Raw genomic sequence first — 27,808 nt, forward strand, 5'->3', positions numbered from 1 at the left:
CCATGAAATTGGTACACATTTCAATAATGCCCAGAGGCTGAACCCTACTGAATCTTGATCTCCTACGTTCTTCTAGAACTGCTATCATATCTGTCCAGTACTCTGTTTTGTGACCAATTAGGACAAAGATACAACTTCCCTCACACCCTCGGGTGACAGCTGTACATCCACAGACAGTATGGCTGCGTGACATAGAAACATATAACTGCTGATTAGTGATACCTGAGTGACTTGGGTTAGGTGCCCAGCAGGCAGCCTGTCACTCAAAGTGACCGCATCTCTAATAATGCAAAACTTTAAGACTTAAAATTTGGGGTTTTGGAGGGGTGTAGCCTATCCCAACTGTCATAGGGCAAAAAGAGGGATACATTCTGGATGGGTGAGAGAAAACCATTCACGCTCTCATTCATTCTCATATCCACACCTAGATTTACCATTTAATCTAACAGATATGTGGGAGAAAGCCAGAATCCCTGGAGAAAACCCACACAGCGAAAACATGCAAAATCCACAGAGAAAGGAGCTTAGCCTGCATGTGCATTTAAAACTAGGACACTCTTGCTGTGCAGCAACCGCTATAGCTGCAAACAGATGAGCTCGGAAGCATCATCCTTTGTGGAGGTGACTTTAGCAGAAAATGTTTGTACTATGTTAACATGTGAGTCTACGGAAGAGCAGGTCGCCTATGGTCAGTCGAGCAACTGCAGTTTTTTGGCATTAGCTTCATTTTTCAGCCTCACAGGCTTCCACAATGTAGCACTACCAACCTTGACCTCACCGATCTCATTCTGCTTCTATACAAGAAAAGCAATTCAAATCTAAATATTTTACTGGCTCTGAAATAAAATCATATTGTATCTTTTCTCTTTTTTTGGCATTGTTATAGAAAACCACATTTATTTTCAGCTATTTGTACTGAAGATCTAATTATTGCATTTCCCATGTATATATACATGGGTTTAGTCTCTGGTCAGTTGTAACATTTTAATATTAACGGGCTGCAGAAAGGATACAGTACATCAAAATAGATAATGATATGCCACTATAGCTAGAACAAAGGGAACAAAGAAAGCATGCCCTAATTGCTCGTGTGAAGCGCGCAGGAGGACAGGAGGACAAGTTTTCTGACTGCCTCCTTTGCTTCTCTTAAATGGCAAATCAGCGAGAAGAGAGAGAATCACTGCCCCAGCAGAGCAATCAGCATGTTAATACTGAAGCAAAACACCTCAAAATCCTCCCATGTACCAGAATCCATTTTTAAATAACCTAACAATAACATTTAATTAACAGAGAGAGTTACACCTGAGCATTTAGATTTTAACCAAAGAAGTCTCTGTTGTTATTTCACTTGTCTTCCTCTTTAATTATTCTGAATTGGAGTCTTGCTGAGATTCTCTGGGGCTTTAATTAGGGACTGAATTAAAGTTATGTAAATACAGTTGGAAGCCGTAGAGTCTTTAAATAGAGTTGTGTTGCATCTGGCATTCCCCCCACCTGAAAGCGAAAACATCCTAAGTCTTTCTTTTGAAGTTTGTCAAATCACTCTGGGGTACTTTTCCCTTAGGTGTTTGTGTGGATTGATACTTTTTCTCAAAGGGTTATGACACAAAAAATATTTCTGTGAATGTGCCAGGTTTTTCTGTCTGAAGGCATGTAGAAAACAATTAATGTGTGTCGCGTTCTCGCTGTGTTTTTACTGCTGTGTAATCCCGAGCATTTGTATACTCGTATAAAACTTTTAACTATTCACTGGAAACCCGCACGCATGATGTTACCTGCCTATGACTGTATTAATAACTGATTCTCCAGCTCCAATTTGCTGATCTACTGTGAAAATGAAAAGAACGGGATCAACCTCCCATTGGGCTAGATTAAATCCAAACTAAGTGCCTGGGCCCAGACTGCGAGCTTCTGTCTCTGAATAATAATGGGTTCTTTCAGCTGTGTTTGTCATCAAATTAGCCCTCTACTTCAGTTGAGGCACTCTCAGAGAGCAATTCTCGACAGCGATGGAATTCAAATTAGGCCGAGTCAGTTTGAGGTTTGTAAGCTTTAAAAAGGAGAATGAGTTTCATTTGTGGAGGTGATGATTGCCGTAGGAGGTAAAATGACAGTGTTTAGGTTCATAAAAACAAAAAAAAAACATCTTCCTTCCTCTGGTGAAGTACCTTTAATGGTGATTTTGAGTCATGTTACGGGACAGACAGTAAAACAAACCCTAAACCAGAAATTGTAGCCTGCAGCATGCTCCACATGCGCTAAATCCAACTCTTATTCCAAACCATAAAGCCTTTGAAGCTCTTCCATCGGTGCATGCACTCATTTCAATTTTTTTTCCTCTCTCTTTTTGTTCTCTCACATAAACACTAACAGTACAGAGTGCACTTATAAGCATAGCGGAGGATGTTTTACAAACTCTTGAGGCAAAGTTCACTTTTGTTTGTCTTCCTGCCTTGTATTTGGTATTAAGAGGACCTAGACAGAGTTCTTCCTGCTTCTCTGTGCCTGACACTGTGTAACTTGTAGCTTTGATCAGCTCAGGAGAGGAAAACCTGCACTGGGAAGCGCCATCACTACAACGCAGCAGGGAGGACACGTAGAGCAGGAGGGGGCAAGGAAGAAGGGAGGGCAACCCTGTTTTCCCTCTGGCACTTTCTGTCTTGCATACGTTCGTTTAAGGGTTTAGCGATAATTAAAAGATCCATCCGGGGGATCGAGAGAACGATGACAGGCATGAATCTAAAACAGCTGAAAGGGTTGAACATGGACTGTGAGTTTATAAAGAGGTCTTTGGAATATGTCTTGGATATGAAAGCAATACACAAACTTAGAACATATTGACAACTTAAGATTTTCTTGAAACTGAAAATGCTTTTTGGATGCTATTTTTAATTTGCAAAGAATTTCCAATCTAGTACATTTCTTCCTTTTGGTTCTGAGCCTTAATGAGCTGGGACTTCACACGTCAGTAAAATCAGACTTAATCTGCGCCTCATGCCCAGTTACACGTATTGATCTGATTCTTGCTTTAGATAAAATTGTGTTCATAATAGCAGCTTATTTTTTGTTAATACCTCCCTCACTGTCTTTTTTGAATATCACAGATCTGATAAGAATTGAAATGATTGCGTCCCTGACATCTGAGAGTTTAAATAGTGTTTTATTAGTGCATTTGGAACAAATGTAAAGCAAATTACAGTCATGTGAAAAGGACTCTATGCTGGCCTGTGAAAATGTAATTACACCCCATGATTTAACAGCTTCTAGAACTGCATTTGGTAACGACACCTTGACATTCATTTACTGTATGACTCTATCAGTCTCTCGTTGTGGAGGAATTTTGTATCACTCTGCTTCACATCATTTCAGTCCACTGAGGTTTGCTGCTGGTTTGGTTTGAGGTCTGGACTTTGACTGGGTCATTGTGACACCTTGATTCCTTTCTTTTGTAGATTTGCTGTTGTGCTTGGGATAATTGTCCTGTTGCATGACCTAATTTGCCACAGTGTGAGTCTTGACTCACATGTGAGTCTCGAATACCTCACTGACTGCAGACTGTCCAGGTCAAGTGGCAGCGAAAAAAACCCAAATCAGCACCCTTCCATCACCATGCTTGACAGTTAGGCTACGTTCACACTGCAGGCGAAAGCGCATCAAATTTTTTGACCCTATGCGACCCATATCCGATCATGGTATGACAGTGTGAACGGCACAAATCCGATATTTTCAAATCCGATCTGGGTCACTTTCGTATTTGGTGCTGAATCCGATACATATCCGATGTTTCAGAAAGCGACTGCTGTGTGAACGGTCATGTTGCATTAAATCCATCTTTTACGTCACTGACACAAGACAGACGCTAATTATCAGCGCCGGAGAAGCGCCAGATAGGACATTGCGAACGCTTCCTGGCCATCCGGTGAACCTGCTGGGAAGACAACGTTGGAGAAATGTTAACGTTTTATTTGTACTGCATAATCTGCAGATTCTGACAGAAATCTGCAACTATCCTTTGAAGCACCGCTCCTCTCTAAAACAGCAATAAGGATCATTAGTAGGTTATTTACATCATTATGTAATAACTTAAAGCAAAAATTGGGAAACGTGAAGTCCGAAGTCTTTATATTAAGGGCCATCAGTCAAACGATATTGTTTGCTCTGGATCTAAACAGAGCGCGTTGTGTGTGACATCTTCTTTTGCGCATGCGGGCCGCTTTGAGCGTTCACACTGGAGCGCGTTTGCTGTCGCATTTTATTTGTAGCGTGAACGAGCAGACAAAAAGATCGGATTTGATCAAAATATCGGAATTGAGCATTAAGACCTGCAGTGTGAACGTAGCCTTATTATGAGGTGTTTGTGCTGATGTGTTGTGTTTGGTTTTTGCCAAACTGGGAGCTGTGTATCATGACCAGACCACAGACCTCTCCACTTTGGCCCGTCCAAAGGAAAAGTCTTGCTGAGCCTTGGTTGTTCAGTCTTCATATAATTGTCCTGACATGAACTTTAACATTTAAAATGTCAACTGAGGCCTGTAGAGTCTGCAATGTAGCTTAATGATTTTTTCCAGTTTCTCTGGGACAGTCAGTCCTTGGAAGATTGGCAGCATCAACACATACGTGAATGCTACAGATCAATTAATCAAGTGCACCTATGATAGCAGTAAAGGTGTGCTTAGTTTTTCTCACAGCATCTTGTGAAAAAGTACTTCTAAAAACAACTGTGGGTGAGCCCAGGATTTACAAATCTGTATTTTTCTATCATCCAGGGAGCAGCGATGTTGTGAAATTTGCATTTAATAATGCATCCTTTGATGATGAAATGATAGGTTTATGGCTGAGTATGCTTGTTGTCCAAGACAGCAAGGGGAAATAATCTAGAAATTGACTTACGGGACATTGGTACCCTCTTCTTTTGAAGAAAGACGATCTTCTCCTCTTAAAGTAAGACACTGTCCCGGATAAGGCTGCCCAGCCTTGCAAGCACATGATAAAATACAAAACGCAGCCTGTCTGCTTTGAGAAATCCAGGACATCGCCACCTTATCTGGGAGCCTTCAAAATAATGTCAACTGGTAATCAATAGACTTTGGTGATTCAAATGGCTTAAAACCCATACTGAAAAGTCAACATGCTAAACATAAACACGGTTCTTATAAATAAACCAATATTATCTTGTGATACACGAACATGATTAATACAATTTTGAACTACACTTGAAGCGGGGTCAGTGTCTGGTGCCATTCATTCAAGAGGAGAAACGCTGATGGATTCAATAGATTCAGCTGGGTTCTCTAACCTCTAAGCATTCAGCAGTGTGAGCAGTCCACACCCACACAAAAGAAACTCTAATCTTGTTTTGGAAAGAAACCCTACACATGCAGGGAGAGACTCTAAATGGGACAAAAACCATGTTACAGCTTATTTCCAGAAAATGTATGGCATTGAGAGGCTGCTGAAATAGCTTTATATTGCTTGCTGAGAATAACGGCAGTACTTGGTAATGGATTATTTTGGTCTGTGTCTCGCTCTTTTTTCTCCCTGCAGGGCTAAAGCAGATCCATGCCCTGTCCATCCAGGGGAACTATGAGCTACGTATCGACCTGGAGGACTTTGAAAATAACACAGCGTACGCCCAGTACGGCACCTTCGGAGTGGGCCTCTTCTCGGTGGACGCCGATGATGACGGATACCCTTTGACTGTGGGAGACTATTCAGGCAATGCAGGTATGTGCTGTGTACTCAGTGAACTCATTAAGGCTTTTCTTGGAAGACATACTGTGCACTCTGATTAGTATACACCATATTTGTTTTGCACATATTATTTTTTTCCCCTTCGTTCAACCTAATGGCAAACACAGCAGTGTGCGAAAGTCCAGCCAACGCCCCTCGTATTCTGCATTCCAGCAAATATAACTGTGCATTATTTTTGCAGTGCAGTAGACGTGTCCACTTGTTAAGCTTTGCAGAGAGTGCTCAGAGTGAGGGACTGCTAGTGTCTGTTTCTCTGCTCACTCATCATGAGATTCAAGCCAGCTACCTGTCACCTTGATTAAATTACTGCCAAATAATTGCCGTGCTTAACCTGCAGCGTAAACAAAAAAGCTGCCATTGAAATGAAGAAGCAATTTAAAGAAGCTTTGGGGAGCAGTGCTTTGAGAACAGACAGAGAGAGAATGGGGACAGATATGAGAGCGGGGAGGAGAGTAGTCGATAAGAAGGAGGGCGACTGGAGGAAACTGGGATGGGAGAACTAGGGGGACAGGTGTGGGAGAAAAAGAGGTAAATAAAAATGAGGATAGAGATATTTAAGGGACAGAGAAGGCAATGAAGCGAAGGAGGAAGAGAAAAATGGGTTGTATGTATGATGGGGATGGGGGGGTGTTCCTCCAGCTATGGCTCTGCTAAAATTCCTGTAAAACTCCAGGCCTGTCCTCTTCAAAGCCTGACCTTGAACTCGTTTGCCTGCTGGACATTTGAATCCAGTCAAATTATGGCTACTCCAACTCTCTCGGGATAGTCACACTCTCACGTCAGCTTCCCCCACAGCAGCTCTACTGTTATTATTAGTAGTATTTTCCATAGCTCTGGCTGCTTTTGATCAGCAGACAGGTGCTCGTTTCTACTGGGAGCAGCTGGATCTTAATGGGCATCAGAGGAGGCTGCCGGCCCCCAAGCCACCCAAGTGGCATCCTCTGCCTTGTAAATGAGCCTGTTTTTGCGCCCCTCCCCCACCCTTCCCCTTTTCTTCCTAGCTCTGGTCATCATTGTACTGTTGACACCAGTAAGCATTTTTTTTCCCTTGTTCTACTCCCCCACTATCTAATTTCTCCTAACATCAAGCGGCACACAACGTGAATATCAGACATGCCTGTCAAATTATTTTTCCTACCGAGCGGTTACCATAGTAATGCCAAATAGCAAGTGGACCAGGGCAAAGTGAGAGGGTAAGAAGCTGTGCGGCCACATCCTGGGCAATTAAGGGCTGTTTGATGCCCTGACGAGCTGTTAGGCTTCACCTGATGACTGGTGAGCACTCTTTCATTCTGCTCACCACTTTTTCCCTCTATCCATTTCTAGTCACAGTGTGAAGCCTGCTTTTTTTCCAAAAAAAAAAAAATTTGAAGGGGCAAAGAGTGGAGGAAATGTATGGGGAGTTTATTGAACATTATGAGCTCTTTCAACATCCATTTGCAGGAAACTTTTGGTCTACCGCAGCATCTGCAAGGGCGTTACTTTCATTTTCCTGGTGAATTTACAGCAGCGGCTCGCAAAACAGTTGTCAGTGTGAGAGGATTTGCCAGTAATAAATCTTTAAATAGTCAGAGCGATATTTTCAGCTGTGTGGATCAGATTGACCTTTCAGACCACTATTAGGTCCACTTAGGTGATGCAACTTGGCTGCGCCACATCCCTGCAGTGGTCTTTCATCACTGCCATAATCACAATGAGAGGTTATGGGAAAGAATGCCCTTTTATAGAATAAGTACGCTTTTAAAGCTCTTTGAAGCTGTTACAAAAGTTACATTATTATACTAAATTTCTTAAAGTGGACAAAATACCCTGACTTAGCAAAAGACTGAGGGGCAAGATGTAGGGGTAAACACACACCACATAAACAAACACAAAGACATAACCGGAATGAGGGCACAGAGGGCAAGGGGATGTGAAAACACTCAGACCTCGAGGGAGGGAAGAACAATATGGCCGTACCTAAAACCATGACATCAACATATGTGAGACAGACCATTTAGTATGTCTCATGTATCATCTGAAAGATTTGTATCCATTAACAACCTAATGAAATAATGAAATCATTTGGGGAGTGTTATTAAAAGGTCGCCACAGAACCTTTGAGTAACTGCCTACAAAGCCGTCTGACCTACTGCTTCAGCTAATGACAAGAAATACTCAGGAGGACACTGGAGCTGTATTTTTATTCCTTTATCTCTTTCTCTCTACAAAACAAAAAAAAGAATAATTGGAAAGTTATGAGGTCTTTTGAAGTTAATCGCTTGTGTATATGTCTAATTACAGGTTTCTAAACCAAGAATGTTCTGATGAAAGATGTAAAGGAGATAGCTATTATTTCAGTAACACTTAATAATATATACTTTACTAAGAGAGTAAATCCCGATGGAATTCAATGGAATTTCACTTTCATTTATTTGAACAAAAATGCAATTATATTTACCTACAAACACAAACAAGTTTGGTTTTTGCAGGAAACAAAGACATAATTGTAATGTAAGTAAATTTAAGTACTATGTGGGTAATTTTGAGTTGATTTCACTTCTATGGTCATTTAGCAATGAAATCAGATTAATTATGTCACATCATAAATATGGTATACTTTTTGGGCCACGGGCCATAATATGGAGGTTTTTTTTATTAAGAATTAATTAAGAAAAAACAGGTCCCATTAAAATATGGGGTCTCGTGACATAATGATGGGGAGAAACCCTTTTTTAACAATGACTGTTCAAACATCCTCGTGTCCTGTAAAATATCTGATAGTTAGGCAAAGTTTTGCCACCACATAATACAGTCCGTGTTCCAAAAGGTACAGTGTGCTTACAATGTACGATGGAAAAAGTGGCTGTGGGGGTGGCTGTAGCTCAGGCGGTAGAGCAGGATCAGTCATCTACTGATTGGAAGGTTGGTGGTTTGATTCCCGGCTTCCCCTCGTCTGCATGCCAAATATCCTTGGACAAGGTACTAACCCCAAGTTGTTCTCTGATGCATCCATCGGAGTGTGAATGTTAGTTAGAAAGCACTAAGAAAATTGTGCTTGTGCTTATGGGTGAATGCACTAGTTGTGTGAAGCGCTTTAAGTGCTCAGAAGAGTAGAAAAGCGTTAGATGAGAACCAGTCCATTTACCCAAAATGTTCTTTGTTTTTCCCACAAAATTACCAAGAAATGATGCAGTACGGAAAATGTTCTAACTGTGCGATTTGGATCGCGTTTCTTGTAAAATACCCAGAACTTAAATTTACTTACAGTCTAATTGTTCCTCTGTTCCTTCTAAAAACCTGATTTGTCACCGCATTATTCTAGTATTTCTACTTTTAAGTATTTGTAGGCAAGTATAATTAAACTGTAATTTAGTTTAAAAGGCAGTTTAAATTTCATTTAATTACAGTTGAATTACACTCTTAGATGCAGAACATATTTTTATGAAGTTACAGATTCATCTATGTTGTTTTATTCATTAACTTCAGTTATACGACTATTTTGTGTGTACTGACACATTCAAATTTAATTGCCGTTCTTTTCTTTTTTTTAGGTGATTCTCTGTTGAAGCACAATGGAATGAAGTTCACCACCAAAGACAAAGATAACGACCACTCGGAGAATAACTGCGCCTCCTTCTACCATGGCGCGTGGTGGTACCGAAACTGCCACACCTCCAACCTTAACGGCCAGTACCTGCGCGGTCAGCACACCTCCTATGCCGATGGCATTGAGTGGTCCTCCTGGACTGGCTGGCAGTACTCCCTCAAATTCTCCGAGATTAAGATACGCCCGACCCGCGACCCAGAGAATAAATGAAACTGACACGAGAAGGAAAAAAAAAAAGAAGAAGAAAATTTTCAAACATTATAAACCACAGTTTCTGACAGCTTGATGGAGTTACTTGTCTCGATATTGTTTATTCACTAAAACGTGCATCTTTGACTTTAGTTGACTCTGCTGTTTTCTCGTGATGTCTCTCTTCCATTTTTTTGCTCCTCTTCCTCGCTCACTCAGCTACTAGTCACCCTGGCTACCTTAATCCTTCCCGTGGTCCCATTCTTTGAGAAATTAAATAACCCGGACGCTCTTATTTTTGAACGTTTAGTTCACAAAAACAGCTTACCAGAGCCCTGAACCAACAACAGTCCACTGCTCCGGGTCTGTCAATGTGGTCCAGCCCCCCTCTGAAGTAAAATGGGTCCCCTGACATCAACCTGACCTAACCTGTGCTGACATGGCACTCAGTTCCACTGCCCACTCCTGTAAAATATGTGAAGACAACCCCCGTTCACAAAACATGAAGACAGAATATGGAAATTATTCAACCCCGCAAACCCCACCCCCACCCTCTGCAAAGAAACTCTCAAGTTTTACCAGGGAGAAGGGGACAGGGCAGTGGTGCACTACGTCACATTTACATCTTTGATCTGTCCGAATGAGCCCCGGCAGGGAAAGTGGCGAGAAGTATGGGCGCTCCGATAATGAGAGCGAGACGGAGAAAATGAGGAAACAATTTGACAGGAGCTAAATTGGTGGAAGGAATGGGGGGGGGGCAGAGTGAATCAAACTGGGGAGATGAAGTAGGTGAAGAAGAAGAGGTGCAAGAAAAGGATGGGGGGGAAAAGAAGAGACAGTGGAGGATGTCATTCATCTGACTTGGACCATTAGGGAGCATATTGGGCACTTTGTCTGATCTGCCTGCCAGCTGAGTACTGGCCAACTGATGCAGCACTCACAGATGGTAACCCAGCACTTTGTGTGTGTGTGTGTGTGTGTGTGTGTGTGTGTGTGTGTGTGTGTGTGTGTGTGTGTGTGTGTGTGTGTGTGCCTGAGACAGAGAGAGACAGACAGACAGAGTTCTCTAACACTCAATTTCCTGTCACGGGTTCAGTAGAGCATCTCGATTGACTACAATGTTTAGCACAGAAAGACTAAGCATGATGCACGGCTGGCTTACCTGCACTCTGTCCAACTAAGTAGCTGAAATACGCCTGCAAGGGATGTAACGAATTAAAGCAGGAAAAGACAACAACTTAGAAGAAACTGATGGAGCCACTGAAAGAGACCCGAGGAAACTTCACGCCCCCCTTTCTTGTTTGTCCTCTCTTTTGTACGTTTTTTTTCCTCTCTCTGTTGTTTCCAGATGATTATTGTGGAATCGGTTTGTGCGATACGGTTTTATCTTGTCATGCAAACGGAGCGAAAGATGCTATAAAATAAGATTTGACGCTCTCAACCGCCGTCTTTTTTCTTCAGAGTCATGGCAACATCCAAACTGCCTACAGAAAACAAAGCAAAAAAAGAAAAAAAGATGAAGTCAGTTTAAAAAAAAAAAGGAAAGAAAAAATTCACAGCACATGGGCGGAAAACAGTGCAATCCCGATTTTTTTTCCCGTCTCTTTTTTAAAGTCGGTGAATCAACTTTTTTTTGGATGTAATAAAAGCTTTAAAATATCTGTAGATTTTATTGTACAGTGTGTATGACTTTTAGAGCATGAGAATCTGTTTCTTACTATGCTACAACACAAAGAGAACTCAAACACATAGACTTTACAAAATCCACTGGTTCAAAAAAAGAAGAAGAAAATGCAACATGTGGAGCAAAATAACTTTCCCCCCCTTCTTATAAAATGAGCAAAAGGTGGGGAGTGGCGCTCCTTAGGCCAGATCCAAGTGAAGAAGAGTAACATGATTATCCCTTAAGCACATGCCCGCTCTAATCTGCAGCACAAATTTCAGTCTTTATGTCAAAGGCACAATGATAAGAGTTTTTTGAACCTCCTCAGGCACAATAGCTGCCTTGCTGGACATTTGCGACCTTTGTGATTACTTGGCTTTGGAGAGTCACTTGGAAGCAGTTTTGAATCCGTGCTAAAGGGTGTCGCTCCAGCTGACAGTGAGTTAACGTGTAGCACCGAGCAATGTTGCACTTAATACCTCTGACACTGGAACAGCTGTGAGTTTTTCTGTCATCCCCGGTGCTTTGATGAAGGATCCCGTTTCTGTGTGTGTTTCTGCTAGCGCCTCGGCTGTGCACACGCGGTATATGTCACGTCGTGGTGGTGGACTCCTGCCACGTCTTTTCATCGAAGAAGCGCCGAAGACACGTTACACATGCCTGCAGATGTTATTGTGGCACAGAGTGTGCGGTGCGCTATTGTCAATTCCGAGACAAGCTGGAACTGTGCGGAGTCGCTCGAGGAGAGGGAATTGGACCGCTCGTTGAGTATGTGTGCGAATCGTGAGTATGTGCGTGTCTCTTTGCCGGACGGAGCGTCGGTATGCGTGAGCGCAAGCGTGCATCTGCAGTGTTTCTGTGTGTACACGTATATGCACATGCGTCGGTTTGTACACGCCCAACGTGCATGAGCCAGACAAGAGAACAGGAGGCTGGGTGTGTCTCTCTGTGGAATTCTGAAGTAATGTGATGCCTATGTACTACATGCCTCCCTCGCTATTTGTGTTGATAACAGAGAGATTTACATAATTCTAATAATGAACTATTACTTATTGTGATTGTGATCCCATTAAAATGGACACCACCTTCTTGGTACTGTGTTGAACTGCGCTTGTGCCCTCGAATCCTGACAACCCGCTCCCGAATTCTCTGTTCGCCTCAACATGACTTTGTGCTCACTGTATACGTTAGCGCTATGTTTCCCTTGTTATTTAAGTGTAAAGACATGTATTATTTGCCATGATGATCCACCACCCCACCCCTCCTTCCCTCTGTGTTAAAGGCCTTCATTGTCACTCTTTGCTGCTGCAGCTTGCTAAGTCTCCGATGGAAGAGATGATAAAAGAAGTGAAATCAGAGGCTCTGATAATTCCCAGTTAACCCACTCATTACAGAGTATCCGCACCCTCTCCATCGATCCGCCACGTCCCCAAACCCCTTTCTTACTTTGTACCTCCTTAATTGCCTTAGCCTGTGCTGCCAACCCCGGCTCCTAAATTCCTCTCTCTGCTCTTTCCGCTCCTAACTCCTATCCCCTTTATTGCTCTGTTTTTCTTCCCCTACTCCCATCTCCGCTCTCCCAGCCCGCCCATTCCTTCATTCCCAGCGCAGAACTAACTATGTTTTTCTTTTTTCCTTTTATTTTTGGTGAAGTACTATAGATTGTTTTGCTGAATCTTGATACTGTGTTTTAATGTTCTTGTCAACATTTAATAAACATTCACATTTTATAAATGGAGCACACGCCGAAGCATTTGTGTCTCTCTCGCTGTCTCTGTCTCTAGCAGCGCATCCATACACATCTATAGGCGTGTGGTTCTGTGTTTGTAAGAAGCATTTAGTAGCCTTCTGCTTGTCAAAAGAAAAACTTGTTAACGTTTTGGAACATCAACCACGATAAAGTACCACAAAGCATGTCCTTGGTTTTGAAAGGTAGACTAAGCAGACAAAGAAAAGAAAAAAAAAAAGCTTTGGGTCTCTGGGGTCGAGCCACGTAGTTATAGCTTTGCTCGGCGAGGGTTTAGATAATATCAACTTTCAACAACTTTTCTGCTGCAAACTAAATGCAGAGGTAAATTGAATTTTTGTTTGTCAGAAATGATGCTGCAGCTATTTTAGAGTTGTTCCACAGAGTTGTTCCTTGGGAAAACTAAAGAAGACCATCACCATGCTCCATCAGGACATATAACTGCATGACTGGACATTGGCCCCATTTCTAGTATAAGTTCCAAGTTAGTTTTAGCATTAATTTCACATAAGTGTATACCTAAGTGCACGGAATGATCCAATACCTTGTGCAAACACCTTTAGCATTAATAACTTGAAATAACACATAGATTTCTGTATGATTTTATCAAACTCTGACATCATTGTGGAAGAAAGAAAAAAAAAACTCAAAGTACAAGTTTTCTAATTTATTAAGCATAATAACAGTGACTGTCTCCTCCTCTGTTCAGCATGCCAAACAGACAAAGTGCACCACACCCAAACAGTAAACACTTTTATTATGAGACACAGAAACAGAATATTAATGTCATTGTTTAAAAGTTGGTTTAGCCTTGGCTTCTTCCCTTATATGGAGCTGGACCCAGTGCTTGGTTCATCTTATACTTTCTTTACTGGACATCTCCCTGTAAGAGAAGAGCAGAAAAACAACCCCTCTCTAGACACAGAACCTGGTATCGCATGGGTATGGCGTTCTCTTTCAACACTCTATTCTATATCACTTATTTGTGTAATAAAAGATGTGACATAAATGTGATAACTGATAAAATGTAAATATGTGATATGAGGTGTTTGTGTTATCTAAAATAATGAGGTATATTTGTATTAAAGATAAAAAGTAAATTGCTAACAGTTTTGGCCCACTCTTCTTTACAGGATAGCATCAGTTTATTAAAGGTACTGAGGTAAGTTGGTGAGGATTTCCTGAACTTTTCTATCAGTGAACATTTCCTTTGTTGCTTCGATTAGCTGCTGTTAGGTAGCATTTGTGAAACTTTCTTTGAAATGGATCTAACATTGTTGAACTCAGGCTCTTAGCAAATAAAGTCTCATAGAATCTGAGAATGTAATCAAAGTGCATATCGGAGGAAAAACGTGATTTTGATTTTCAGGAAAGTTGAGCCTAATATTAGCTGCCTTAATGTTAGCAGGTCTGATCTTTTTTTCTATAAAACCTGTATTCTATATTTCTATAAAAATCTACAAAAACTACTACTGTTGAGAGGATAGTGCCAGTTTTTTAACACACCCAAATGCTTCACACCTGCCAACTGTCAAAATGTCTGCTTTAACAGAGGTGATCACATTTGCCAGTGGTCAGTTAATCAAGGGCATTTGGTTATTAGCACTTGGCTGCTATTTACTTCTTAATTCCCATGGAAGCAGTAAGTTTGTGCATAATTTTTCACATGACTGCATGGGTAGAGTAGCCCAAACATATTCAGAACAAATTTAGAGAGAAACATTCAAAACTTAGATCGCTGGAAGGACAAACATAATACAATTTGATAACAGCAAACGAGCAAGTGATATTTTCAAAGGTTGTATTGTGTGTAATTTTATTACTGCTCTGAAGAGCCGAGTGAAATTGTGAAAATAACAACTAAACAACAAAACAGTAACAAAATAATATTAGTCAGCTTTATCCTTCACTGGGCTTTCAGGTCTTTGTCCTTCGGCTCATTTTTAACTTGGTTTGAAGGCCACAATAACAATGTCTCATCCTGTTCTACGGCAGCTCAAGATCAAAGTTTACTCTAAACACTACATATGACTAATATCCAAATTCAGATCCCCCCTGTAAAAACGCATCATCAATAGAGCTCTTGATAAGAGGAAACCTCTAGAGCTGGAAAATAAAGCCAACGTGGAAGTGGCAAAAATTGCAGGTGGTGCCGCTTGAGGCTGGCTCCAAAAGAAGTCAGTCCCCACAGACTCCCCAGAGAGTTAAAATGTCTAAATTTTTATATTTTTATAGTATTAAAAGCAGATTTACAGCCTGGTGAAATGACAGTTGTGGTCTCCATAGTCTCCACCTTCATAGCAAGTGGATAAATGAATAAGGGGCAAAGACATGTCAATTGACAGGTGTCCCAACACAGGCAGCTGGAGCGTCTGCTTGGCCTCGTTAACAACTTGGAATCTTTAAATTGGACCAGTAAGTGTGTGCTGCTGTTGCCTTGTGGAGCATTTTTCATTTTCATGCAGACCATCCTGGGAAGTTTGTCCTACAGTTTTAATTGAGTGAAATTCTAGTGTTTTATCAGTTTGTTCACAAATTTTCCTCTTTAGTTCATCACACAAATGCTTATCACAAATTTATCATCTGAATTTTAACGAGTTTAATTATTTGTGTTTATTTCTTTCTTTTTTTTCCCAATGGAGAAACAATCTCAGACTCTCACAGTCACAGCATCCAATTGTCCATCGTGTAGTGAGCACCATCTCTTTGGGGGAAAATATCTGCCCTTTTATCTGCATTGCTAACAGTACCTGTGTTCCATTTGGTGCTGAGTAGGTAGTATAAAGTGGGGGTTTAGTCTCTTTTCTATTACAAAAATATATATAGCAACTTCCTTTTTAGGGATATAAAGGTTACAAAAGTGAAAGGGCATAAAAGAACACAATGAACTGAAAGATGCTACATTTTCAGCTTATACATCTTCAGAAACTGCAGTGAGACAGCCTGTTGACAGCGTGACATTTTCGACAGAAGGAGTTTATTTCGTAATTTCACTGCCATTAGCAGAGTACCCATTCAAAATGTCCCTGTTAAGATTATGTGGTTTAGGTGTATAATTAACAAACAAACATTAAAAAAAAGCCTGCTGAACAGAGCTCTCTACTCTTTACACTGAGCACAAAGAAGGAACAGGAATTAGCTTTAAGAGCAGAGCTATATAATCTCATAAAACAGCCAAATATAACTTCAGCATTTTATCCCCATTTTTACATGAGAAGAGTAATATTTAGTAGTTACTACAGACTGTAATGAGTATGATTTTACAGGATGCTGCACTGTATATAAGGCCACAGTCACACAGGTATAGAGAAAGCTTGGTAATTACTGGTAACTTTTACTTTGAAGGCCTGGTAACTACTGCTTGTTTATTCCCTAAGCAGTTGTGAATCATTGCTGTTGGTTGCTGAAAACTATTGAAAACCTACTTGTGAGTGCTTTGATGACTAGCAGATCACCCATAGTTTGTGTGGATGAAGCAGCATCTCACCAATCTGTCACCGTAAACAAAGACTGTTTGCCTTCAAATTAAAAGTTGTGCTTTCTGAAGGTGTGTTGGTTTCAACAGTAATGCAGACATTTTGCTTTGAAACCAAATGTTCTCCATTTCTGCATTGCGTTGAACTTTTGAACCCCTTTAGCTGTACAAGGCTGATGGAAAAGGACAACTTTTTCCAGCTAGGGTTTGACAAAAAGCAGCATCTGGTATCTTACAAGCACTACAAGCAATTGCCACAATCTACAGAGCCCTGCAAGGGACTTTTGCGCGATCCTGAGAAAGATCCTGCATTTATCGTACTTCAATAGGTACCCGTAAAGTTATCCAGGGTACTCCAGCTAGCTGTTTATGTATTCTACCAACCAAGTCCACCAGGTCAGAGTACACTTTGCCTCAAGTGTTTCAACTGGTACTAAGAAGTCTCTTCAGATGTCTCTCACTTATATAAAAACCATGACCTGGAAGTGCATGGACTTGAATTAAAAACTTTCTGCGGGATCTTCAAACCCACAATTTTTTTTTTTTTTTTTTTGGGGGGGGGGGAGGAGGCTCCGTAGAAGTCTGCTAACAGACAACACAATCACAAAGGGATTTTTTGGTGAAGCAGTCTCTTTGTGATTATTACACCTAATTAACCTCAAACAACCAGTCAGGAAACACACCAGGGGTTCCCAGAGGTCAGCCAAGCTCTATACATGTGTGATTGAGACCAAAAAGAAGAAAGATTTGAAAAGTGAAGCCAGTGCAGCCTTCAAAATGGGATCTCACCAACCAATGAGTTGATCACAGTCATTGTTGGTGCTTCAGTCTTTTATATACAGTGTTTGCAGCCACTGCTAAGGCATTTGTTCTGTCTCCTCCCCAGAGGGAGTGAAGAAGACAACTGCAGTATCAAACAAATGGCTGAAAGTGTGACGATGACTGACGATGTCACTAAAAGCTGTTGTGAATGAGCCGTCATTGCCAGTGTCAGCTGAAAACAAGAGTTGGTCACAATATTAGGACGGCTTTATCCAAAGACCTCATTTCAACTGCTCTACCTCCTTAGGCCCTTAGCAATGCACTCATGAAGGATGAAGCTGATCGGAGAAACACACATATCCATACAGACAGATACTCCTCCCTCGAGAGTTAGATGACAGCGGTAATAAACATTTCATATCCTGTCCCTGCTCACTTTGGCACCAAACAGAATTCCTAACCAGCTAAACATAAATAAAGGATGCAGAACAAGTCAATGAAATTAACTGCTACATGTTAATTTGCACTTCTTAGAGCATTTAGAGCAATTATTAGTGAAGCCAGTGGGTGAATAATTAAATTTAATTCTCTCAGTAAGATCACACACTACAGTGTAGCATAAATATATCTCCAGTGTTGTTCAATTAACATATTGCTACTGTTGTCACCAACCAGTTATTTCAGGACTTATCAACACTGACATTACTTTAAACTTTTATAATGTTGGCCCACAAATAACATTTATGCATTAGTTTGTTGTCATAAGAGAAAATGTTTATTTTCCATTTCTCTCCCATACACCGCACTAGCGTGATGGCTAGCATGTAAGAATGGAAGACTCTTCGGTTGTTCAGGCATCACTTCTTGCTTGAATGATTTTATTGCCCTTATTGTTTTCTGTTTCCTACATCTATTGCTTTTCACATTTTGGCTGTGTCATTAGAGTCTGTATCCTTTCGTGCGCCACTGAAACATTACTCGTTGCAGCTCTAGCAAACATCATGGAAAAGCAATTGTCTTGCATTTAATTTCAAGTAAAGTTCTGTTTCCTGTTGAAAACCCCACATGTGAAGTGAGTTCTCATACCATGCACATGGAACCAGTGCTGTAATAAGAAAGCCAGAGAAACCCCTGACGTTGAACAATCTTCTATGGATCCCGGGGGTGTTTTGAAACTGTGCACCTCGATTGCATTTCAGTTGTCTGTGTGTATAGCACATCTACTAATTACCCTGAAGGAGTGTGAGCTGCGATAGGGAGGGTGTCTGCTTGAAAGACTAGCAGTGGGGAAGGATGCCAGCCTTGTGATCGATCTCTTCAATTCATAGCTTAAAAGACCGCACACGATGTCAGGGACCGAGTTCTTATCTCTGGAGAGCCACTAGATGCGCGAATACATTCTCGTCTGGCCTTGACACAGCATGCTCACTGGTGGCGTCGTCTATTCAAGCTGCTTCAAAAGTGCCGAATTGGCAGGGAAAAATGTGGCTTGCTTATTTGTGAGGCTGTGTCAGGTGGTTTTAAATACCGTTTTTGCTCTTCCGACAGAGATCAGTCAATGAGCGGTGATGCAACATTACTACTGTTTTGTGCAATTCAGCTGCTATCCTGTGCAATTTGAGAACTTCCTTCACTTGAAGCCTGCTGCATACTTTCATTTTCTTTCGCAAATGCCCCTGTCACACTGATTGGCCTTACCTTAAACAACTACAGCATTGTCCTGTCTCATTTTTAATCTTAGGAATGGACAAAGCCCATGTTATTTTTTCCACATCAGCTTTCATTGTGGATCACAACTGAAAAGACCTGTTAGAGAACTGTCCACGGAGTGCATTTAGTGCCATTCTCTTAGCAAAATCCAAATCAATAAAAGCACAGGGTGGCAACGCAGAGGTAAGAGGCGTAAAACAAAACACAGTAGTCATTCTGTAGTTATTTTATTTTACTGTGGCATGAGAATCTCAGTAAGACTTACCAACATGCTTTACATCTCCCATTTATTTGAGAATAAAAGCATTCCTTCCCTGCATATCTTTTTAATATGGTAGCAGTGTAAGCGCACAGATGAAAGCAGAGCCATTAAACCCAACTAAATGCATGGCCACCTGCCTGAATGAGAGCATTGTATTAGTTCAGGCAGAGCACCCATGTCATGCTTTGCTAATCTATCAGCTAATCGCTAATCTCAGGGCTTTGCTATTAATAACAAAAAAGCAAAAAGAAAACTGTTCAAATGGCGAGTACACTGATCGTTGCTGCTGCTGCACTCATCCTCCTGCACAGTAAAGCTTTACCTACACATCCCTAATGCTAAATTTGATATAGTCTATCCAGTGGCTCTGACACTGACAACACAGTATTGTTGTTGCCCTGGCTTCACTCTGTGAACACCCATGGGGGATTTACATTACAGCCTGCCTATATCTTCAGTGTGTCTCCAGAAAGGCAGGGGAGCAGCTTACAGGAGAGCTATGAAAGTCAAATAGAAATCTGTTGCCATTTTCTTGCTATAAAAAGGCTTCATCTTTTGGCTGCTGTCTTTCTGACTGAATTAGACGCATCTTTTGTCTCGTGTTTTCGTTTTAGAAATTCTACCATTGTGCATCAGCAGTCATTATTATGCAGCCAAGAAACGCCACAACAAATGCAATACATATTAAAGCAAAAAAATAAAAAATATGCATAAAACAGATGCACAGATTTGAGCTATTTCAGTGGCTTTGCACAGGGAATCTGCACAGTCTGACAGTGAAAAATTATTCAGCCTTTAGATCATAAAAACTTAACAGTAAGATGGAAAAGAGCAGAGTGCATGCCATGTTTAATGTCTTGAAAAAGCCTGGTCTGGTCTTACTATAGTTTTTTTTTTTTTTTTACAATCATGCCGTGTTTCCTTACATCACCTACATTATTTCCAAGCTGATTTGGAGTCATTTGTATAAAGGATCATTTAACAAAAACAAACCAGACACGGCCAAGTTGGTCCACATGATGTGGTGCTTTTAAAGTGGTTTCCAAAGTCTCACTAGTTGAGTCATAGCTGGAATTAGAAATGTGACTGATATTATGCTGTCTAACGGTCTTGTATTTTGTTTTGTTTTTTTACAACATGGCACAATTATCAATGTACTGCAAAGCAGTTTCAATGCAGACAGGTAATTATGCCTCCTCTTCTCATTATATTGATTGAACCAATGCAATGAGTAACACTGAGTGGCTGCGTTAGTGCTTTTCGAAGACCTTGTAATGAGAATGTGTTGATGTTTTTTTCAGAACTTTGAGGTAACTATTTGAATTTGATGATCTAATTATATGAAGTAAAAAAACAGTTACATTACTGTCACCTTCAGTCTAAAAGCAATAAATAGTCGTCAGATAACAATGCATACTGAGGAAGACATGAAGGCTGTTTTTTGTTGTGCATTGATCAGATGCTTACAGAACTAGCTACTGTGGTTCGATTATTTTTTTTCCTATTTATATCACAAATGCTCCTTTGTTGTCAACAAATGTTGGTAAGCCAGCAACCGTCACCATATACAGTTTGACATCTGAGCTGCAGATGGAAAAATGTTTTAATTTGGAAACAGTTATGTACACATAACAAAGAGGAACTTCCTTTTGACATTTTACACTTTTATTTTGTAAATCCTCGCCACTGTGATTAATTGTAAAAATGAAGAATACTTAAAAAAAAAAAAAAGCTCATTGTTACATACACCCTTTTCAAGACTGTACGATTTCAGAAGCATACATGACATATTCTGTACTTAATAACTACAATATACTCAATTCACTACAGCACTAAATCACAACAGATGTCTCATGGCGCTGTATATTTCAAGGTAAAGACCCTACAATAACACAGAGAAAACACACAAAACAATTGGACGACCCTCCTTATGTACAAACACTTGTTGATAGTGGGAAGGAAAAACTCCAGTTTAACAGAAAGAAAGAACCAGCAGAACCAGACCCAGGTGGTGTGACCACCACTATTTTTAAACATAGTCTCAACTCTCTTGGGCAAGCCTTCTTTAAACAGCCTAAAGTATTCTTCAAGAATAGTTTTCCAGACTCCTTGAAGGACATGTTGTTTTTTGGATGTTGGCTGCCTTTTGCTCCATCCTGATGATCCTACACTGATTCAAAAATCTTAAAGTCCAGGATCTGGGGAGGCCAATCCATGACTGATAGCTTTCCATTCTTTTCTTTTTCCGTCCACGTATGTTTTAAGGCAGCGGTCTCCAACCTTTTTTGCGCCACGGACCGGTTTATGCCCGACAATATTTTGACGGACCGGCCTTTAAGGTGTCGCGGATAAATACAACAAAATAAAACTAGTACCGGTACCGAAAAAAAGAAGATTTATTCATAACACACGTGAAAAGACCCAGGAAAACCGAGTTGACAATCAAAACGATAACAAAATAACGCTGAAAACCGATAAAAACCCTGAAAACCATACATTTCACACCTGAGCCTCAACTCTCGCGGCCCGGTACCAAACGACTCACGGACTGGTACCGGTCCGAGGCCCGGGGGTTGGGGACCGCTGTTTTAAGGCACTGGCAGTGTGTTTGGGATCGTTGTCATGTTGAAAAATGAAGCTATTAGCAATCAGATGCTTTCCAGATGGTATTGCATGGTGGATTCAAATTTGACGGTACGTTACTGCTTTCAAAATTCCATCAATTTTGACAAGATTCCCAACACCACTGGAGATAATTCAGCCCCAAACCATGACAAACCCTCTATCATGTTTTACAGATGGCTGTAGGCACTCACTGTTTGTACCTCTCTGACCTTCTCTGTACTGATGATGATTTGAACCAAAAGTTTCAAATTTGGATTCAGCACATTTTTACTAATTATATTTATCTCTCACTTCTGTGTTAGGTCTTTGCTGGATTTTTCTTTCACAAGGCACAAAAATGCCTTATTCAAGTACTCTTGAAGTAGTATTCAAGAGCACTTTAGTAGCGGTGCAATCATGTTTGGCTCCATGTATGAAAATATAAATAACATTTTAAAAATACAAATGAAAATAGCAGTCTACTTTGGACTACAGTGGCCCCGCCTGAAACATATTCATGAATTCAAATCAAAGTGAAAATTAGCCTGTTGACTGCTGCAGACAAATACTTTAATAAAGGTTCAGTAAACCTGAGAAATGTTGTCAGCCAATCAAACACACCCTGTGCTTTAGTACTTTTTCTGAAAACTCACTTTGAAATTAATTAAAAAGCATTGCCTATGCAGTGACAATAACAGCTAGACTAGCTGACCGAATAACCTGATTGTATGCTTGCATGTAAAAACTAGGAAGAGTTAGATGTTAGTGTGATGTTGTTTTTGCACAGCTTTCTAAAAATGGCTAACAAAATGATAAAATGTACCCACATAACTGCACTAAGCCAGCAGAGATTTTTTGTGAAGTATGGATAAATACCATGACATAGAGGGAACAATGGACAGGGAATCAATCCCACAGACGGGGTTAATTATCCCAGGCCGAAAAACTAGCCCTCTGCAGACCTCAACCTTTCCCCTGGTGGAGCCAGATCCAGAGCAAAGGAGTAACACAATAGCACTCAATGCACAAGCAGTTTGTGTGTGCAGCCAGAAAAGCAGAGCAGATTGTTCAAAACTGGCTTCTCAACTAAACAAGACGGAGAATTTTGTGGCTGCTTCTTAGCCAGATGTCAAGGAGTGTTATGAATACATCCTCAAGGAAAATATGAAGGGAGTCACAGACACCCGTCCCGTTTGCTGGTTAGCTAGAAAATTATTGTGTGAATCAATATGAGCCACTGATTTAATCCGTTAAGAGAGCCGGGGTTAGATATAATATGCGCACGGAACAGAAAGAACTTTTAACGGGTTCAATTTAATTTAAGAAGAAGTCTGTTATATTAGAAAGGCTTACTCCATCTTTTTTTTTTTCAAATGTTCCAATATGTGAATCGTATAAATACTGAGTCAACTAAGATTTTTTTAAAGAAAGAAACTATTTTATTTTAGCAGTTTTACATCAAACAAGCAAAATACGAAATTATCAAACAGGTGTGAAATAAACTGAAAAAGGTGTGGAAAAAACAACAACACAGAATCACATATAACAGCTGGAATTTAGCAGTTTTGCTTTTTATAATTTTGCTTATTTTACCTGCTTGCTGTAGTTTTACTTTTTACATTCTTATCATGTGCAAGCTGGGCAATTTAAGTTAGCAATGTCATTCACTTATTCATAAATGCGGATGTTAAAAATTAGCTGTTATATCCATCAACCCCTTTTCTCAAAATTCCTTTTATGATAATCTTTCTGTACTGCAGCTCACCAGAGGCGTTTCATCATGCCATCGTCCTTTGAATCCTACATGAAGAGTTTCAATGATGTGTACGACAGAACAGTGACAGGGACTTACTGTAGTGATTTTCCTTAGAGCAGGAGCAGAAACTGCCTCTCTGGCCTTTTCTCAGAGCCATGGTTTAATTTTATTTTTAATTTTTAAATACAGATCTTTTTTTCTCCTTTGCAGAATTCACCTTGCTTTTAGCAATGCTCTGGGCATGTCAGCACCTTAATTGGAATGATAATACAAAGAGAGAATAAGAATGGGTTGATGAAATACTGAGGCAATACTGAGGCTGGTTGTTTTACTTTGCTTTACCTGACAGACATCGTTCTACATAAATCAGAATCATGAAAGCATGATCCTTGAATTTGTGATCTGACTGACTATTTCTCATTTTTTGACAGCTTTAAAGCAGCACGCAGCAGAGTTTTTCGGTGGGAGCTCATTTAGAAAAAAATCCAGCTTAGAAATATTATACTGTAATACATTTGAGACCCATATTATTCAGCAAAACAGTAGAAATTGATCCCCATTATACTTGCTTATTATTATCAGTTAACTGGGCCTGGACTGGAGCAGTCACTGAATTAAATTGAATTACTAATATTTTTCCAAAAGTACTTTTTTAATATTTCTATTGATGATAATTTCGATCTGGATATTCTTTAAGACACACATATCAGGTCTCATATCTACACCGTAAAAAAAAAATATCCTAAAAAAACAGTAATATTCCGGCAGCTGGGGCGCCAAAATAATACCATAAATTAACAGAAAATAACTTTCCCATGAAAATACGGTTATTTTCAGTAATGACAATACAGTTTGTTGCCCTAATTTTACATGGGATTTTGCATTTTTTAAGTGCTTTTAAACATTAAATTAGGAACAATTTCAGTCGATGTGTCCTTGGGCAAGACACTTCACCTACCGCCTACTGGTGATGGCCAGAGGGGCCGATGGCGCGATATGGCAGCCTCGCTTCTGTCAGTCTGCCCCAGGGCAGCTGTGGCTACAACTGTAGCTTGCCTCCACCAGTGTGTGAATGGGTGGATGACTGGGTGTGTAAAGCATCTTGGGGGACTAGTAAAAGTGCTATACAAATACAGGCCATTTACCATATTTATGTGAATTTAATGATATTCTAGAAGAACAGTACAAAACTGTAAAATACACATTAAAATACTTTTATATCACAATTTTTTTTTACAGTGTAGAACCATCCTCTCATTAAACCTGTATTGCTAATAAATAGCTAACCATAGACTGTATATAAAAGATGGATATAGTCACATGTTGGTTTGGAACAATTTTTACACGTTTTGATATTTAGAAGCTTTAGAAAGTTGTAGCTAGAAATCTTATATATAAACTCCAACAAGGTGATTCTCAAAGAAAATCTGTCAAATCTTGTCATGGTGTGCAGTGGGTCGTAAAAAAAAATCTGAGGATATTATTTGCTTGAAGCCACATCAGAAATGCTCTCAGTTGAAGTGTGGCTTTTGCGCCACTGTTAAGAATTCTTAACAATGGTGTCTTGAGGGAGAACACGCTAAGGTTTGCCGATTACACAGGACTGAAAATCAGTGACAACAATTCTATGTAGTGATGGACCCAAATTTGAAATGCTTGGTTCAATCTGCCATCAATATCTAAAGAGAAGGTCATGAAAGAGGTACAACAGTGACCATCCACATCTGTAAAACACAGTGGAAGCTCTCTCATGCATTGGGGCTACGTTTCAATCAGTGATATTAGGGATCTTCTCAAAACTGATGGAATTATAGCACACAGAAAAGATCCAACATGTGCTACCTTCTGGAAGACGTCTGATTGGCAGCGGCTTTATTTTTCAGAACCAAAGTTCCCAAATACACTGCCAGTGCAGTAAAAACTTACCTGGATAGAAAACCACACATTGAACACTATCAGTCATGGACCTTCACACCCCCACCCAGAGCCTGGAGCCCAGACCTCAACATTACTGAAACAGTGCCAAATCATCTTGACAGAATGGATGGAAAAGCAGCCAACATCCAAAGAACAGATTTGGAATATCCTTCGAGAAGAAATATTTCTGAATATTAGAAATGTGGGGTGCCTCAAGACTTTTGCACATTGGTGTAATTCCATTAAAAATCCTCGAAAAGGCATCAACAGTGTTAACACTATTGAGAGATTTATAATCTGAAGGAAACACACCTTTGATTAGTCAGTTGCTAAGACATAACCACCAAGAAACAAGTTGTACATGGAAAGAATTGATAATAACAACAACTTCTCACGTGCAGAGATTTAAAAAATACATTTTAAAAAAGCAGGTTGTTAAAGTTAGTGATTGAAGTCACACAAAGCAGCTGAGCTCCAGTCTGTCACTGAGTTGGAGGGTGTAAGGAGCAGATTGGAACGACTCTATTACATCACTTCCTCTATTGCCTCCCATTACACTAACGGAGGACACTATCACAGAGACCACATAACCACACAGCGTAATAATGTGCTTGAGCGAAGCCACCCATGGGGTTGATTTTAGATGGATGGACACTTACCAAGCTATTCTTGTATTATTTTCAAAAGCTTTAAGTTAGTTCTGAATCAGCTGCTGTGAAAACACATATTATTAAACACCCCTTCAATTCTCCTGGAGAAAGGGAGAGTTTCTCTCTCAGAGAACTATTACTGCAAAGAATGCATTCCACCTGTGCCCATTCAGGCTCCCTTCAGATGAAAGGGCAAGGCAGCCTGACCCAGTTGCTGAACATCAAGCTGAACCTTCCAAACAACAGAAACTGTGACATCCTCTCTACACAAAATACAACTAGAAACCTTTTTTTCTCAGGGTCCAGCTTTGGCAGCAGCTGTGACAATCTCTATAAATGAATGCTCACACCATGAGTGACATTGAGAGAGAAACCGAACAGTAGTCATTCATCTCAAATGAGCACTCAGACATGAAGAGCACCAGAGAGCAGAGCGGTGCTGGGTTAGAGATCTCGGCATTTTTGGCAGAAAGTTGAGCACAGTTCAATTTGATGCAGCGAGGAGCAATTTGGTGCTGTCACAGTCAAGTTAAGCTCACGGATGGGCTTCTATATAACTTCTTAAACTTCTGTTTGTTCGCACCACTTTACGGATGACTCTGTTCAAGAGTAAGGAAATGGATTTTGGGTTAGAGTAAGCCTTCTGGTTGTGGCATGTATGGATGTGCCATTCTCAAGGATTTAGACTACCTGTGCAACCTTGTTAGGGTCCAGGTATCTCTTCATGCTACCAGGAGTGAAACTGACTCCAACAGAATTTGATTCATCTCCAGATGTAAAAACCATTCCTATTTTGGGGGTTTTGTCATTGTTGCCCCTCTGGTACCCCTGATGATAAAAACCAAAGCAGCTGAAACTAATTAACAACCCCCTCTGCTACTTAACTGAACAGGTCAATATCCAGGAAGTTTAACTGACCTGATGCTATACTCTGACTAAAAAGCATTCCGTTAATTTTTTTGAGCAGTGTATTTGGTTCAGATGTATTTTAAGTGTGCTGCTGTATAGCTGTACACATAAAATACTTGAAGAAAATGCAACAATCAAAGTAAAATATATTTAGGTATCATCAGTTGGACCTGTGGCTGATTGCAAATTTGAGCACAATTTAGTAACTGCTAAAAATAACCAACCACCTTGGAAAAATAGCATTTCTAATTTTACTGTATTCTGTAAAGTGACAAAAAGCTTTCCATTTTATTTCCATCAGATATTTCTAAATCCTCACTTGCGCACAAAAGAACATAAATCTCTTTCTTCTAAATACATCCTCTCCTCTTCATTCCAAGTGAAAAACAAAAACACCCACAGAAATCTCGCTTCTAACCTTAGCTGAGATTTTTTTGATTTATGTAAGACCCCACTACTCATAATGAAAATGTGTTTTCAGGGCATTTATTGGTCTTTATACTTGCAATGTTACATCTTTGTACTGCCGCAGAGAAAAGTTAGAATTAGACGCATGAAGCTGTTTTGGTGTCGCTTTTTAGTGATGGATAAAGCTCTTGTACCAAGGTAGAGCGTTATTTTTGTCAGACAAGAGTCTCACAATCTTTCAGCGCATTCTGTGTCAAATAATTGTCCCTGCATGCATCCATCCACATGTGCCACTATGTGCAAGACATATATTATGCGGTTCCCCTTCTCCTGCTAGGTATGTACAGCATATGTGAAAATATCTCAGGCCAGGCAGCCTTGTCTCCGTGTCCCCATATCTCCATGGAGTGTGACAT

At 40.3% G+C, this 27,808-nt stretch overlaps 1 protein-coding gene across 2 annotated transcripts in view; it reads left to right on the plus strand.

Annotated features, from left to right (window-relative positions):
* The window catches only part of fibcd1b (fibrinogen C domain containing 1b), a 125,501-nt gene extending 112,571 nt beyond the window's left edge, over positions 1-12,930 (plus strand). For both annotated transcript variants that reach the window (XM_085280054.1, XM_085280053.1), the window contains 2 exons: positions 5,545-5,724; positions 9,285-12,930. In XM_085280054.1, the coding sequence (XP_085136180.1) occupies positions 5,545-5,724; positions 9,285-9,550 (446 nt within the window). In that variant the 3' untranslated portion in view covers positions 9,551-12,930. The remainder of the gene's footprint in view (positions 1-5,544; positions 5,725-9,284) is intronic.
* The last annotated feature ends 14,878 nt before the right edge of the window (positions 12,931-27,808 follow it).

The sequence above is a fragment of the Mchenga conophoros genome, linkage group LG7 (assembly GCF_057382185.1).
Source record: "Mchenga conophoros isolate Kocher_MC1m ecotype Shallow Benthic linkage group LG7, M_conophoros_male_GT1.1, whole genome shotgun sequence".
NCBI classification, from domain to species: domain Eukaryota; kingdom Metazoa; phylum Chordata; class Actinopteri; order Cichliformes; family Cichlidae; genus Mchenga; species Mchenga conophoros.